The sequence below is a fragment of the Chinchilla lanigera genome, unplaced genomic scaffold, assembly GCF_000276665.1.
Source record: "Chinchilla lanigera isolate Chin_1 unplaced genomic scaffold, ChiLan1.0 scaffold00034, whole genome shotgun sequence".
NCBI classification, from domain to species: Eukaryota; Metazoa; Chordata; class Mammalia; order Rodentia; family Chinchillidae; genus Chinchilla; species Chinchilla lanigera.
Window position 1 is genome coordinate 7,442,923 of NW_004955435.1, and position 16,991 is coordinate 7,459,913.

The following is a 16,991-nucleotide window of genomic DNA, read 5'->3' on the forward strand; positions in this document are numbered from 1 at the left end:
TCTTCCAACAGATTTACTGTTTCTGTTTTAATACTGAGATCTGTGATCCATTTTTCCTTGAGTTTGGTGCATGGTGATAGACTTGGGTCTATTTTCAGTCTTTGGCAGGTGGCATACTTTTGTAATTTTTAAAACATCTTTGCTATACAAAATGTTGCTAATTTTCATAACATGTAATTTTGCACTTAAAATCCTTTAACAAAAATATTTTCAAAATCACTACTTCAGAGGAAATAAAGAAAAACTGGGGTCTTGCTTCTGAAACTCCAAGAAAAGAGGAACTCCTCTTGGCATCACTCAAGGTATAGGAGCCCCTTATCTGCAGTTTCTCTTTTTTCAGAGTCAGTTACTCAGGATTATTTCTGCTCTGAAATTATTAAATGGAAATTTCCAGAAATAAAGAATCTATAACTGTTAAAGTGTGAATCATTTTAAGTATCAGGACAAAATCACACGCCCTGTGGCTCACCCCTTGTGTAGTATGTCCGCACTGTACACACCACCCCCTTAGTATTCAGTTAGTCACCTTCTTGGTCACGGATGCCCTGGCCCGTATCCCAATGGCTGCGTCCCGTAACCCTTCTTTCACCTCGTAACGTCCTTACAGAACAAAGGTAGTGACGCTGGCAACTGCATTACAGTAGGTCAAATTCTATTTCATTATCAGTTATTTATGTGTAAGCGCAGGGAAAACACATAGACTACACAGGGTTCGCTTGTGTCTGAAGTTTCAAGCATCCAAGTCTTGCAATCAGACCTGACAGACAAGGAGAACTACTAGAGTCTCTGGGTGAGGTACAGAAGTATTTAGACTCCGTGTAAAGATTGTATGGGAAGCCAGTAAGGATCACCAGATAACATATCCAATTGCGAACTGATTTTGAGTTGTAGGTAAATTCTGACTGGTATTCAATATGCCTTAATCACTACAATTGACATAGTTAGGCCAAAGTTATTCCATGTCTAAGTAAAATTGCAGTTTAATTAGAAATCTTGTTTGTTTCTTTTTTCTACTACTTGTTTTGACAAGTCTGGTAATGTTAAAACTAACTGCAAGCTACATTAATGCTAATGACAAGTATATATTATCTTTAAATCATCTTTATGAAGAATGACATTTAATTTGCAGTTTTTAATGAAAATACATATATTCACATATAGTTAAGTATTAATATATTATTAAAGGAGTCCTTTAAAATGAGAACAAAATGAGAACAAAAATAAGAATTGTAATTTCTTATGAGAACAAAAATAAGAATTGTAATTTCTTTTTTTTTTTTTTTTTTTTTTTTTTTTTTTTTTAGGTACCGGGAACCGAACTCACGACCTTGTGCTTGCCAGGCAGGTGCTTTTGCCGCTGAGCTAAATCCCCAGCCTCCAAGAATTGTAATTTCTAATTCAGTGATATCACAAAATTCTCTCCCTGAACCTACCAATTTGCATATTTTGAAAAAAACATGACGTAGCAGTACTGTTAATATTCTTTCAGTGTATCTTTAAGACATAAACTAAAATAGTTCATAATATTTAAAACTTCGTCCAGTAAATAAGAACATTTGGAAATAGTTACCATCTATCACATAGAATACAGAAACTATGTTCTTTCTACATAGAAATGTAAAATGTACAAATATTTATTGAAAATGAATCTTTCTAAATTAATAGACAAAACAAGACCTTTATTTTGATTCTTAAGATGTACTTTTCTCACTCTGAAATACTTTTATACTTATACCATTACACTGCTGAATCACAGTATTGTTTCTGAAATAAATGTAGTACCTTTAAAAGTAAACTTACTTTACAAAGATGCTAACAATCATAAAATTTTATAATGAATAAACAGATCACATAAATGAACGGTTTTGCTTTTAAAAACTCAGTTGTGCTGTAATTTGTTAAACTGTTGCACTTTACTTCATGACCTTACCATTTTAATTAATTAAAATGTATCTTTTTATTAAAATGGTTTAACCATAACATAAATCAGGTGTATGTATTATTTATGAATTCAAATGTACAGGATGAATGGACTTAATTTGAGAACAGTCCATTAAGAATGAGAAAAAAATTTGAAAGTTTAATTAAATATGAGAAAAACCATATAGTAATTCTAGTTAAAGTTTCTTACTGTGTCTTATCTATGCAAATTTTTGTCACAAAAATAAGTTTTATTCATTGCTTCTTCCTTAACAATTATTAATGATTCTCAGTTTTAAAAAAAAGATCCTAAGATGCTTCTGTTTTCTTTTTCATAAACAATGGTTTCAAATAATGACATTCAAAAATGTATTATTATGACTATATAATATTAAAAGATACTATAGAATAGTAAGAAATTATTCTAATTTCTTCCAATATAATACAGACATCTATATTTAAAATTCTTGCAAGAGAATAGAATTCACGAATTTGGCTTTTATAAAAATGTTGCATTATACCAAAAAAAGCCAAGCAAAGGGCATATTTGTTTGTGTATATTTGGCTTTATTTTATATCAATTGAAAATCAATTTACTAAATTGTTTTTCTATTTACTGGAATAGATATTTTATCTTGAGTTGAAATGTACATTGATTGCGGCTTAATGGCCTCTAGTAGCTTGCATTTATGCTGGCATAATGTTGCTGGCTGCTCCAGGAGCACATTGGGTATTTACATAAGAAAACAAGACAAGTGGATGACAGGGCACAGGCATTTTAGACACACTCGGAAGAAAAAAAATTACTCTGGCCTAGATTAAGTGTAATATCTTAGGCAAATTACAAACATTATCTCTCTCATTTCTGTAACAAATTCGTTGCAAAAATGGATCAAGCTTTTGATTGACAGGAGTAAATTAAAGATAAATATTTTTTTTTTTTAAATTGTGGATGAATGTATACATGGATCTTTTCCCAGAAATTTAAACATCTGCATGAAATATTAATTTTTCTTTCTATATTATGAGATTGTATCATACTTACCCTTTCACCCGGTGGGCCAGGAGGACCATCACCACCTGAAGTTCCCTGGCAAATAAAATGAGAAAGAAAGAAAGAAAGAAAGACAGAGAGAGAGAGAGAGAGAGAGAGAGAGAGAGAGAGAGAAAGAAAATAAATCAGTTTGATTTTTTCTGATCACACCCTCCCTCAGCAGAAGAATTTGCTGCAAAAATCAGAAAGAACAAATTCCCACAATACCTTCGGTCCCGGTTTCCCTGTGGGACCTCTTGCTCCTCTGGAGCCTCGAGGACCCTGCATATGAGAACAAAAACAATCCGATCTAAGCAAATGCAAAGGCACAAAAATATTACTCTGAAGAACTAAATGTGAAATGAAAATCACTCGTTTAAATAAAGGCGCTCACCGTTGGTCCCCGCTGACCCCGAGGGCCTGGTTTGCCAGCTACTCCCTGACAAAGCAAGTGAAACATTTTCAGTATACACCATATCACAGCAAGTAATGAGTCTGGGACTCACACAAAGACATTTCCATTAGCTAATCTGAGGCAATGTATTTATGGCCATACCCGGGCACCTTTCTCTCCATTGGCACCTGGAAAGCCAGGAAATCCAGTGGAACCCTGAAATTATAAAAACATAGAAAAATGAATGCAGTAATTAAAATTTGCTGGGCATAAGTTATGATTTTCTCCTGGAAAACAGTGATTTTGAAATAGCTGATAGTGTTTAAATCAAAAATATAATTATTAATCGTATATTTAATTTTTAGATATAAGGTGAACTCCATTTATGTATTTAAAAATAAACTTACAATGGCATCTGAAATCCTGGAAGCAGTAAAACATGAATTGATAAAACATGTTTTAGTATTTATCTTTAAAAGTAAAATAATTTATCAAATATCATATCTCCAATTTTAAAATAGCATTAGAGAAAATTTCATGTGAAATACATTTTTAACTCAGGCTCTATGCCTGATTCAATTCTAAAGACAAAGGTCCCTTTTTCACTTACATAAATAATCAAACATAAAGGCAGGAACATTAAAAACTATTTCTTGAATTAACTTTGTATTTGTATATGTACCACTTTTTAGTTAAATATTTTAAACTGTTAGAACTGGATTAAATCATATAGACTGAAAAATCTCCCACTACATGTTGATTTAGCATTTGAACGTGACCCAGGCACAACTTCAATAGTAAAATCCTGTGTTGGAATTCCAAAGATCTAAATTCAAAACTTATGTCTTTGATATAGCAGCAAATTAAGCTGTGTGCATTTTCATCCCTTTGAGAACAGTTTTTTTCTTCTGCAAAATGAGGGTAGTAATTACATCGTACAGATATTCTGAAGTTTGTGGGAGACTGGAATAGGAATGTTGGGTACAAAATGGTAATAATAGATCATCAGTAATGACTATTTTCAAATGTAGTAGTAAATAAAAACATTACTCATTTAGTCTAAAAATGTCCATGCTTTCAGACAGAATACAGTAATCTCCAACAACTAAATCCCACTATGTGCACACACTCAAGTTTTCAATTTCTCAGACAGTCCTTTGATCAGTGAGACTGGTTTGCTTCTTCACTAAACCAATAAAAAGAGCAGATGAGGGTTCATATCCCATTCTTTACTTGCTAACTCTGTATCCCTGAAGATGTTGGATGGTTTCCAAATGTTCAATTTTCCTATTGAGAACACTGCATGGATTAAATGTGATAACATGCTAGCTCTCTAGCAAAGAGTAGCAGATATTCAAATTTTTATAAACTACCCCATACAATAAGAGAAAAAGGAACAGTCTCCTTTGACTTCAATTCATTTTGAATAACTCATGAACTGAACTACTCCTAAAAATAACGTGGTGAGTGGCTCCTCTGTATCAGAAAAATCCGAAGTGTTGCTAAAAATTTGAATTATCAAGCCATACTCCTGACCTACTGAAACGGAAACAGACTACTGCGGGAAGGGTCCAGGAATCTGCTATTTAGGTGACACATACTTAACTATTTGCGAATGCTTTTTAGACACGCACAGTTAAAACAGGCACAAATAAAGTATTACCAACATGTGAGAGATAACTAGCGCCATCCTAATCTCAAAGGAGTGAATATACTATATACTTAGTAGACAAACTGGACGCTAGTGATTTCCTGTGTAAGTGCTATTAAAACAGGTCAGAAAAATGTACGTAACACCTTTATAACTGCTGATGGTCAAAATAACCCAAAGTATGCATTGTCATGTTTCTTTTTATGATCAATTTTTCAATATATTCTAATTCATAACCACAGAGTTAAGTTGTGATCAATCTGAAGGCTGTTATCTGCATACATAATGTTCACACCCTGGGAGGAAAATCTCCACAAATTATTATTATAATTATTCTTATTTTTGTCGTTTTGAGACAGGGTCTCACTATGCAGTTCAGGCTGGCTTTGAGCTCACTTTGTAGCCCAAGCTAGTCTCAAACTTGCAACCATCCGCCTGCCTCAGCCTCTCGAGTGCTGGGATTACAGGCATGCGACACCACACCCGGTCAAATTTCATGTCTGAAGGGCTTTCAAATCTTTCTTTCTCTGAAGAGAGTCAGATACCTGGTAGAGTTTTTCTGTGTGATTATTCTAAGATATTAACACGTGAGTATAATCTTATATGGAAATAATTCATATTAATCAAATTTTATTTGGCAACAAATACATATGTATCTATTATAATACATGAGTAATACTTATGTAGTCAATTAATCACATTGCTCTTATGCATGCATTTATAATCCTCTTATTTTCTTATAGCAATCTTGCTCTAGGAAATTGTGCGTAAGAACACAGCAAAATGTTAATGTAACAATTAAGTGGTCTGTAATATACGGGAATAATCATCTGAGATAATGAGATACTATCTTATGAGACATTTTATGAGAAAATACACAGCTCCTATAAAAAGATAGTTCCTACCTGTTGCTGAATGGAGAAAACAAAAAATACAAGACTACAAGGTCAAAAGATAATAGTGACATTATCTCAGTCAATAAATGTATTGACTATTTCAAAATTACTTTAAATGTTGTTTGAATTATAAAAGTATACTAACTTAAAATGAACTTAACATTTTGTAACTGCTATCATTGTATAGTACATTTGATTGTGTATTTTTAATACCCATTAAAATTTCTATGGCTTCTAAAGCATTGAATAAATGAAAGTGTCTAATTATAGCCTTTATACAGCTTCAAAGGGATTAACAGCCAAATTTCACTTTTAGCATAATCAAGACAGATTGTTTAAAATTCATTGTCTTCCAAGTAGGAAAAAAATGTGAAGCTATCTTTGATCTTTGATGTGCCCTACACTTTTGATTTAGAAATGAGAAACCTAAAAGCTTTTTGATTGTAAAAAAAAAAAAAAAAAACCTTAGTAATGGAAAAGGCAGTATAAAAATAATGACTAGAATTCCAGACACTCAGGTTAAAGGGTAAGTTTGATTCCTCTGGGAAGAAATACATCTCTTTAGTCATTCTGTTACATTTTGCTAATAAAACGAATTCAAATAATATTGATTAGAGAACTGACTTAGAGGAACAGAAAATGATCAGAATTTCAAATAAGCTCATAAAATAAAATTGTACTTATTCAAGTAGTATCGTGACAGTTTTCCATATATTTAAATCAAAACAAAGGAACCTGACAAATGTCATTCAACTGGGTGCATAGAAGAATTCATAAACTAGTCTAAGGATAGATTAACGTTGTGGGCTATTCAGTGAATGGCCCCTTTTACTCAAACTATTTGTGAAAATTCTTCACATTTGAGTGGAAAGAAACTGATGATAGAGCAACCAACATATCAGAGGTAATACTGAAAAAGTAAATCTATTAATCTCTCTTTTCTATGTAGCAAGAAATAATGATGCTTGTATTACTTTTAAAGCACAGATGGCATGAATCTTATCTTGGAATAAAGTTATAATATTTGTATCTTGCTACGCATAAAAATAATTTTCTGGAATCTCAAAAAAATTAAAAGACAAAGCAACAGAAAAAACTAAAGTACTGTTATTATACGACCATGATAGACACAGCGCATGCAGATCCCATTTGTTCAGGGAAAGATGGTGTGTCTCTCACTGGTTGCCTGTGGAAGGTATTAATAATGCATACGTGAGGGTGCTACATAAGCAGAATTTACCCGGTAACTGAACAGGTCAAACTGGGATACAAGATAGACTGATATGGAGAGAAAGCCTCACGTACATATACTGAGAAATAGAAACTATGCTGCAGCTGACATGCTAAAAATGGGTGTACATGTACCACTGTGACACTAGTATTTAACATCTACATATTAATTCCTGTAACCCCCTTAATGTAAATAGTAAATGTATCAAGTGCAGCCTTAAGAAAGTTTTATGATTAGCTAGAGAAAAATAGTACACCAATGTAAACATTCAATTTCAAAATGATCTTTTTTTTATAATGAAGCTAGGTGAATTTCAAATATCCGAAAGTCAGCCAGGCACCGTGATGCACACCTGTAATCCCAGCACTTTGGAGGCTGAGGCAGGAGGACTGCTGCCAGTTTGAGGCCAGCCTGGGCTACATAGTGAGCTGGAGGTAGGCATGAACTATACAGTAACACCCTGTCTCAAAAAGAAAATAAAAGAAAAGAAAAACAAAAACAAAAACACAAAGACAGAGACAAAGAAAGGAAAAAAAAAAAAACAGAAATGAGCTTTCAGTGGGTTGAATCATGGTTCACCCAAAGCTATACGCATGTCCAAACCTCTACAACCTGAAATTACCTTATCTGAAGAAATAAAAAAGGTTTTCTACAAATGTAATCAAATTAAGAATCTTAAAAGATCTTCCTGGATTACCCAGGTCGTTCCTCCATCCCATGATAAGTGTGTTTATAAAAGAGAGAAGACAAAGACAAACAGGAACGAAACGGTCAGTGGTATAAAGTTGGGGCAGAGCCTGGAGTTACACAGCCTCAAGCCTAGGAAGCTGGAACCAGGGAAACAGGGAGGGGCCGGGACAATCCCTTTCCTCGAGTTCCGGGAGGGAGGAAGCCCCGCTGATACCTTGACATTAGACCTCTGGCCTCCAAAACTGTGAGAAAGTAAATTTCCACAGTTTTAAATCAAGTTTATGGTGATTTGTTATAGCCATCCTGGGAAACAAATACTGGCAGAGTCAGTAGAGGGGGTAAAAATTATACTTCTTTTAAACAAATCAAGTATGCATAAAAACCCTCAGGGAGATCCAAATGGAATCAAAAGCTATTACTGATCACAAGTCATCTCCATCCACTGCACAAACTTAGTGTATTCTAAGAGTCCCCCTTGGAAAAGTCCTGATTCTGGTTACAAGGCAGTTGACAATTTTGCCTTTCTTTCATGACCTTTCTCCTAAAAATCTCTGATCCGTAACCCTCTGCACTCTCTAAGATCCCTGGGCCCCACATACTCCCACACTCTATGATTTTCCATTGAGAAATTGTATCTTAAGTTCTCATCTTCTCTATGCTACAAAATGTAAGCTTATCAGAAAACATGAGAAAAATGTTAAGTGTTCTCATAACATGTTGATAAATTATAAAAATCATGGTAAGTGTATTTTACCTTTGGACCTTGTCTTCCTGGATATCCTGGTAATCCTGGAACTCCAAGTTTCCCCTGAATTAAAAAAAAATTTGATCACAAAAATAGTCTATGTATAATAATAAGAGGCTTATAAGTTATTTGGAAAAATTAGCCCTCAAAAATCACTTACTGAACAGAGCATTAATAAAAAAAACCTAAGTAGCCTAGTATTACACTAGAATTTAAATGTAATGTTTGCAAATATGTTAGACATAATGCATATAGACCAATACCTTTCAAACCAATGACTACTAGAATTATGTGGTAGTATTTCAAAATATTATGATGACTGTGTTGGCTTCACACTAAAATTAAAATCTCTTGAAGTTGGGCATGAACTTACACGCTTTCAGATGTGAAGAAAATATATGTTTGTGTAAAACACAAGAAAATGTGTATTTTGGTTTGAGACAAAGACGAATGCACTTGGTCCAAAACAATAAATAGACCACACTGTTCACTGATCGTTTCATCTTTTAATCACTCAAATTTTCAACATCTACTGCGGAAGAACTTTAAGACCGGCCAGTCTTTTATGACTGAGGACAGCTGAGGGGGCTAAAAAATGACTAAAAGTGAAAAACAAAATGTCTCACGAAAATGCTCTCAATCATGTATGGATATGTTCGAAATGTAATACAATTTTCTAGCTTTCTGCCAATAATGTCAAACCTTTAAAAACAGCAGCGAAGCATCATCTGTAAGACGACCTGTGAATCTGGTCACCAACCTTCTCTCCTGCTTGGCCAGCGGGACCTGGGTCTCCGGTTGGACCTGCACGACCTTTCGGTCCCTCAGGGCCATCTTCTCCTCTTGGGCCTATCTGACCAACTTCTCCCTGGAACACAAAGCACATTCTTGTAAGTTAAAACATATTCAGATCTGCACAGGCAGACAAGCACCTCTACATGTGTTTGTATGTGTATTTTATAAAGCATGTGAAATGTTAACAATAGCTAGAAAATAATTGACACTATACTATCTCAACAAACGAACAATGTTTAAAGTTCATATAAAAACAGGACTAGACAAAGTCTTCAATAATAGCACATTTTATTTATCCTGGACCTCTACATGTGAAATTAAGAAATATGTTAAAATCAGAAATAAGAAAGATAATTTTAGGATCAGAGCAAATTTTCTTTTTACTTACTCTGTCACCCTTGAGACCCATGTCACCTTTGAATCCCGGAAAGCCATCTTCACCCTAAAAATATATGGAATAAACAAGAGTTTAATCAGTCATTTGGAAGAATCCAAAACATTATTATATAAAATCAGTGCTAATAATTAGGAGAAATTATTTTGAGGCATACGAATCCTTCTTCTAAAATCTCGTCCACTGTGCCAACTCTGGCACTCGCCCCACTATTCCCAGAATTCTCCCATCTTCCCAAAATTATTGGCTGGAAAGTAGAGAATTTCTCACAGTGTGCTCCCATTAACTCTTCTGTATATCAGCAAGGAAATAATCACCCTCTCATAACTATGTATGCTATGCTCCCTGAATAAAGAAAAAGTAAATGTTTAAATAATTATCATTTTAACGTACATTAAAGATTTGGCCTGTGAAATAAAAGTTTTTAACCTGAAGTTATTAATTTATACTCCAATTTTTTACATTATTTATCTTCCATCATTGGTTTAGAGAAGTGCACTGTAGCTCAACTTGATCTCTGTGTTATGTCCTCTTTTCAGATGGCCACTAGGCAAACTAACGATATTCTCTGCATGTGGACCTTGCATATTTTGTAGCACTACATGCACAATGATGTTGGAAAACAGGCATCTCTTAGAAAAGGAAGTAGCATAAAATACATCCTGCGTCTGTGGCCACTGGCAGTACCATTCCCACTGAAATTGGAAAGCTTCCTGGATGACCTAATTACAAGAAAAAATGAAATTTCAAGTACACAGTCCTTTGTGTGTTCAAAGACACTGAGATATTACTGTATACAAAGTTATGCGCAGATTTTGGTTTTGGTTTCTCTAATAACTGAAGGCAGAACATGGACAGTAAATTTTGGCACAAACGAAATAGAATGTATGTTCAGAGAAAAGAGACAAAATGATGACAGTGATGGTGGAGGTACGGTAAGGCAAAAACTCAATGAAAGACGAGTATTTTAGTTGCTAGTAGGAGATGGTACAGTTTGCAAAATGTGAGGAAACAGTGCGTTAGTCTGGGGATGAAAACCAAGCTAGGAAGGACAGACCCCTACAGCTCCAGATCCTGATGCCCAATGACCTTTCTACAACTGCAAATGATCATGTAAAGTTTTACTTTAAAGTTCGTCTATGTTTCCAACTAGGGAATGAAGGTAACTGAATATAAGCTACTTCTTATCGACCCCACGCCTTCGCGCTTACTTACTTCCTCAGCTTTTTATGACTCACCCCCATCCCCAAGACCTGTGATTCAAGTCTAGAAAAAATGGCTTGCATGGATTTCCATTCCTTACACACCTGCAAACCCCGTCCTTTCACTGCCTATCTGGTGATACTACACTCTTCCTTCACGGCTCAGCTCCTGATAGGTTCTCCCGGACCTCAAACTCTCCCTCCATTCTGTGTGTCCCAATGAGACAGCTGGTATTGCACCAATACGCTCTCTGCCCTTAGCTGATCACAAGTGACCGCTTCCACAAGACGGCAGAAGCCAAGAATCGTGGCTAGTTAACCACCGAGTCTCATGAGCCTATGTATTTCTGACTTTTAAATCCACGGACCATAATCCTTCACTAAATGAGCATTCGGAAATTACCCAGACCTCAGAGGGAGTTTGGCAAGTATGTGAAGGTGCAGAAAATACCAAATACTAGGCAATGAAGGACGTAAGACCTAACCTGAAAACATAACCCAAACCAGTATCATTACTTAATTCAAAGAATTCGGACAGGAGTAGAATTTTTTCTCTGGAGCAAAGCACAAAATTGTCAACATTCTAGTAGTAGTAAAAGGTTTCAGAAGGAGCAGAATTCTTCCGTAGAGGATGCAACTGAGGTGATGGCTGAGGCTTAAGAGCTGGAAATGACCACTTAATTTCTTTTTAACAGCTGTATTCATTACCTTCTCCCTAGAGAGAGAGGTAATTATACAGTTGCCAAGTTTAGTTTATCTATCTTAGCAGCACTAACGCTTTTTAGGATTGTTCAAGTAGAGAGGCATTTACGTAAGTCAGCTCGGTGGATGACTCAAATTCATGAAGCATATCTGTAAATCAATGGCATTTCTAAACATATAACACATCCACTTCTTGAGACTTCCAGTCTTAAATGATCAGACCTGAATCTTAAGAAAAAGAAAACATAAGAGAAGACGGAGTTTCGGAAGATGTGTAAGTGAATTTACTTCTGCCATTAGTTCACTTGGCTCTGTTGCTAGAGGTTTAAGGATAAATCCAAGACTTAAAAAACAGAGAGATGTTTAGCCCTAAATAAGGTACTAATTGCTATTTCAACTTCTTTTTTTAACAATGTACATCATTATATATTAAAGAAAAATTTTTTAATTTCCTGCTCTGTCTCTTCTGGAACATATAGGTGATTATCCTGCATATTCAAAAAAGAAAATAGTGTAAATTAAAAATCCCTCAGGACTAAATGTTTCTTCAGAGTTTGAAAATAGGATTCTTACTATTAAAAAACTTCCCATTAACACTTATATATAAAATTTTCCTAAATTGAGAAAAATAATAATCCACTGATTGCTTTGCTTGGCAATAAAAGGAACTGCAGAAAACTATCTTAGAGACCTCTTAAGATAACTTCCTCAGGTTTTGTTCTTTCCTTTTTATAATTTTTATTTTTATTACTACACGTTGCGGTAGGTGATAATGACATCCATCGTGTGATGCTGGTACGGGTTCAAAATGCACCTTAAATCTGTTTTCATCCTGATCCTCTCCCCCATGTCTCTTGGTCCCATTTTCTTTTGCAAAGGATCTCTCTCGCTGTTTCCTGTTATCATCTGTTTTGCACTTTAATTTACTTGTGTTTTGGTTTTCTCAGATAGGAGAAATTGTGTGTTATTTAAACTTGAGTACTTGATGTATTCACTTAACCTTATGATCTCAAGATGCACCCATTTTCCTACAAATGACTCAACCTCCTCAATTTTAAAGACTCAAAATGAGACAAAGAAAGTAATCTTTCAATTTACACATCTATTTGGTGTGAGAACTAGAAGCAGAATCCAGAATTTTTTCTCCTAATTTAAATTTTTCATTTTCCTCTGTATGCACTTGTTTCTTCTAAACCAGATACCATTGCAAACAAACAATTATTTAGAGAGATTTTCTATATAGAAACTATATTTTTCCTTTTTTCCTTTGTGGGCTTTTCCTCTGATGTTTTTCATCACGTATAATTTTATTTATCTTTGCCATTTTGTGACTATCCCTTAACAATCCTTTGTAGGAACCGATTACAGAGAAAAATTAGAATTGATATTTAAGGGTTGATATTTAAGAAGAAAAATTCTAGATAGAAAAAACATTGTTGAGCACAGACAACCTCCAGTAACCACAGGCTGCCTGCTGCCTGCACTTCGGCTGTGCTCTACTGCCCCTAAGGTAACACTGTCCAGAAAGTTCATCTGGGATGATCAGTGTGAAGTGATTATCATCACAGTAGCTGAGCTGATTTAAAATACGTTACATAGAGCCAGGCATGGTGGCGCACACCTGTAATCCCAGCACTCTGGAGGCTGAGGCAGGAGGATCACTATGAGTTCAAGGCCAGCCTGAACTGCATAGCGAGACCCTGTCTCAAAAGAAAAACCAAACTAAATAAATAAATAACATTTTTCAAAGCTAGTTATATACCTTTACTGTATCTAACTAGTTTCTTCCCCCCCCGAAAAATAAATTTTAATGGCTATAATAATGCCATTTTCATGTTCTTCATTCCCTATTGAAACCAAATAAACTCAAATGGCTTTTAATAATCTTATTATGTAAATAAATCATTACTATTGAAATCAGCACTAATATTATATTAATACTAAGAATAGTTACCTATTTATGTTACCAAACCTATCAATCTTTCATACTTTAAAAATATATGTTGGTTTTAATTTTTGTGTAATTTTGTAGTAAGAGTCCATTACAAATTCTGTGTGATGCAATTTCCTTTGCATTTCAAAATAATCTTTGAAAAATTTGGGACTCTATAGTCATATTAAAGATTTACCTGAAAAAAAATCTGAATTTCTCTCTCTTCAGCCAAAGCCGGTTAATCTATAAATGATTTATAAAAATTTCACATTCATATGTAGTTTGAGATACATCCTTTCCTCTTCATCTACCTACTTTTAACTTTATTTCATTAATATTTGTTGCGTTCTACAGCTTTAACTTTCCTTATCTCAGTTGATTTAGGATACTTTTAACTTCTGTGTTACAGTACATTTTACTTTACAAATTTTGGGAATTTTAGTAGAGAAAAAAGAGTACACATTTCTCTGATATGCCTATAAGAATATGATCCAACCCTACAGTGACCCGTTTATGTGCAAAAGCTAAATGCAGGACAAAAAAGGCAAGAGGGACGCAGTCCTATCTCTGTCTATGACAAACAATTTGCTTTTCTTCTCTATTTCAGCCCTTATCCTAGGACACAAAACACTTCTTTTTAAAATGCTTCCTGGACACAGAGTACAAAATCAGACTTACATTGGTTAGTGTGCAAGTAATTACACAATAATTTGAGCAATAAGACACATGCTGGAGAAATTTAAATTTATATACAAGCTATATAGAAATTAAAATGACCTATGAATTATATTTTACCTTTTCACCTTTTGATCCCTTGAGACCTCTGACACCATCTGCTCCCTATGGAACAAAGTAGAGTATTAACTGATTATATCCCAGGGTGAAATCAAATAATGTGAAAACAATTTAACATTTACCTTTACTCCTCGGGGACCAGGGTAGCCAACAGGACCCTGTGGACCAGGTGGACCCTACAAAAGAGTGATTGAAACTTCAATGCATAATAGTTTGACAACATTACTCATTTACATTCTATAATTTTGCTAAATAACCTCCAAAAGTGTTGTAGTGTTAATATTTGGTAAAGATGTGGAAGGAGTGTATCACTTTTAAGTGTTAGATATGATTAACAAACCATGGGATTAGCACTAACGATTTTAAATTCATTATATGATCTAGTCATGCTAAAAACTTATTAACTGCTATGGTGTGCGGGAGGTTTGCAAATGCTCATGTGTCAGAAGACTGGCGTCCGGTGTGGTGACGTTGGGAGGTTTGGAACCTCTCTGAGGAGGACCCTAGTACGAGGGCTAGGTCCCCGGGAGGAGTTAACACAGCTCTGCCCTCTGAGGGGATTCATGTATTTTTCATGGAGTGCTGGTTAAATCCTGTGAACACAGGTTATCAAAACAGAGAAAGCTAAGTCCCAGAATGTCTCTGGCTTCCTGTCTTATCATTCGATCTCTCCCACGCTCCTCAGGACGCCAACTGTCATTTAGTCACACGGTCAAAGCAGACTGCACCAGAAGGTCCTCCATCCTACATCTTTAACCCCCAAGATATGAATTAAATAGATCTATTTCTATGAACTACCCAGCCTACGTAATCTGTGACAGCAACAGAAAATGAATACAATAGCTAAGCTGGCAAGAAGATAAACACTGCATTAGTAAGGCAACGTAGAGAATCAGATAATTAATATCAGACTTGTCAACATGAAAATGTTCTCTGTGGCTAGCGTCCACAGCAGACAATGACAGACAAGCAAACAGAAGTGCGTTCAAATTAAAAAGTGATTTCCATTTCCAGCGCTCCCACCATGAAGATCACGATCAAAACTACACATTTCCCACAGCTGGCTTCACTTCTCTACTGTATCTCAAGGAAAGAATATATGAAATACAACATTTCTACACTAATGTCGAGAATTTTAATGCTATTTTAACAACTCAAAACAAAAGTGTTGCTACCTTTGCTATTGTTATCCAATATACTATTAATATTGGGTAAGTATTTTTTATTTTATTTGATATTTTTATATTCTCTTAGTTAAAAGTTACCAGGAACTAATCACATAAATGTGGGGTTACATAAACACTTTAGTGATATTCAGTAATTGTTTACCTTTGCATTATTATAATTATTAGCATTTATTCAATTCATACTATATATGTAGAACATGGATCTGCCCTGACTATGAGGATATTTATTAAAGAACAGAGAATACAGTGTATTTTCTAAGTTTAACAGTGTAAAATTAAAAGTTATCTAGCTAAGGCATGCCCGTTATTACACAAAAATAATTTGAGGAACATGATTTACATTAAAATATTATAAAATTATTCATCTGAAAGTAAAAACATACAGATAGAGATAAAATACTTTCTTGTAGTTTCTACTATTCAAATCTCATTGTGAACATAGGTAAAAGGTATATTTACATTATAGAGATAGGGGAAATTTTTCTCACATATAAGTTGACAGGACATATAAGTGGATACTATGTAACCTACCAGAGCACCCTTTTCTCCAGACTGGCCTTCTTTTCCAGGGTGACCCTAGATTTAGCAGAAACGTATACTGTTAAGATCCAGTATCAGTGGTAACTTATAATACTACTACGAAATTCTTCCCTTCAGTCCAAATCTATTGAGATCTTATTATACATTTTTCAAAAAATATTGAATATTTTTGTATCGACATCTATACCTTTTAAAATAACACTGGAAACTGGCATTTACAAAGAAACATAATAAGCTTGTACTTATTTCATTAAATATATGTTGCTCTTCAAAGAGTTCAGCAAAAGCATGTGGAATACTGCTCGCTCTTTATTAATTCAGCCCCGTTCTCAATAAATATATGATAACTTGTGTTTTTGTATCACTCAAGGTAGGACATATCCATCTTGAAACGACAACAAAAGCATGTAAATGGAAAATGCAAAAACACAGCAAGGCCATACATACTAACAGTATTAATAATCAAGTTGTTAAGATTAAGTAGAGGTAAGATAAAAACTCTCATATCCTCACTCTCAAATATATGAGGAGTTGAAAGGAAAAATTCATAAACGATAATTTTAGGTTTTTTTTGTTTTTGTCTTTTGTTTTTCATCCAGTAGCAGAAATCAAACTCACGACCTTGCGCTTGACAGCCAGGCACTGTGCCACTGAGCTAAATCCCCAGCCCCCAATAATAATTTTAGAATAATAAAAGTACATACACATTTACAGTATTTCTTACTATGTGTTGGAAAATAATAAATACCACCATATTCCTAAAGAAAGGGGATATCGCTAAATCCTGAGGAATTTTCAGAGAAATTGAGGATATTTATGATTGTTGTGGAACTATACCTGGACTCTTGGAAGTTGAAAAAGAAAATAAGATGGATAAGCGCTC

General features: G+C 34.5%; 1 protein-coding gene across 1 annotated transcript in view; it reads right to left on the reverse strand.

The window, feature by feature from the left end:
- The window catches only part of Col11a1 (collagen, type XI, alpha 1), a 192,619-nt gene that overhangs the window by 90,306 nt on the left and 85,322 nt on the right, over positions 1-16,991 (reverse strand). The window contains exons 26-35 of the mRNA XM_013516403.1: positions 16,100-16,144; positions 14,504-14,557; positions 14,382-14,426; positions 9,744-9,797; positions 9,321-9,428; positions 8,570-8,623; positions 3,510-3,563; positions 3,348-3,392; positions 3,182-3,235; positions 2,966-3,010 (exon numbers count right to left, since the gene is read on the reverse strand). Of these exons, the coding sequence (XP_013371857.1) occupies positions 2,966-3,010; positions 3,182-3,235; positions 3,348-3,392; positions 3,510-3,563; positions 8,570-8,623; positions 9,321-9,428; positions 9,744-9,797; positions 14,382-14,426; positions 14,504-14,557; positions 16,100-16,144 (558 nt within the window). The remainder of the gene's footprint in view (positions 1-2,965; positions 3,011-3,181; positions 3,236-3,347; positions 3,393-3,509; positions 3,564-8,569; positions 8,624-9,320; positions 9,429-9,743; positions 9,798-14,381; positions 14,427-14,503; positions 14,558-16,099; positions 16,145-16,991) is intronic.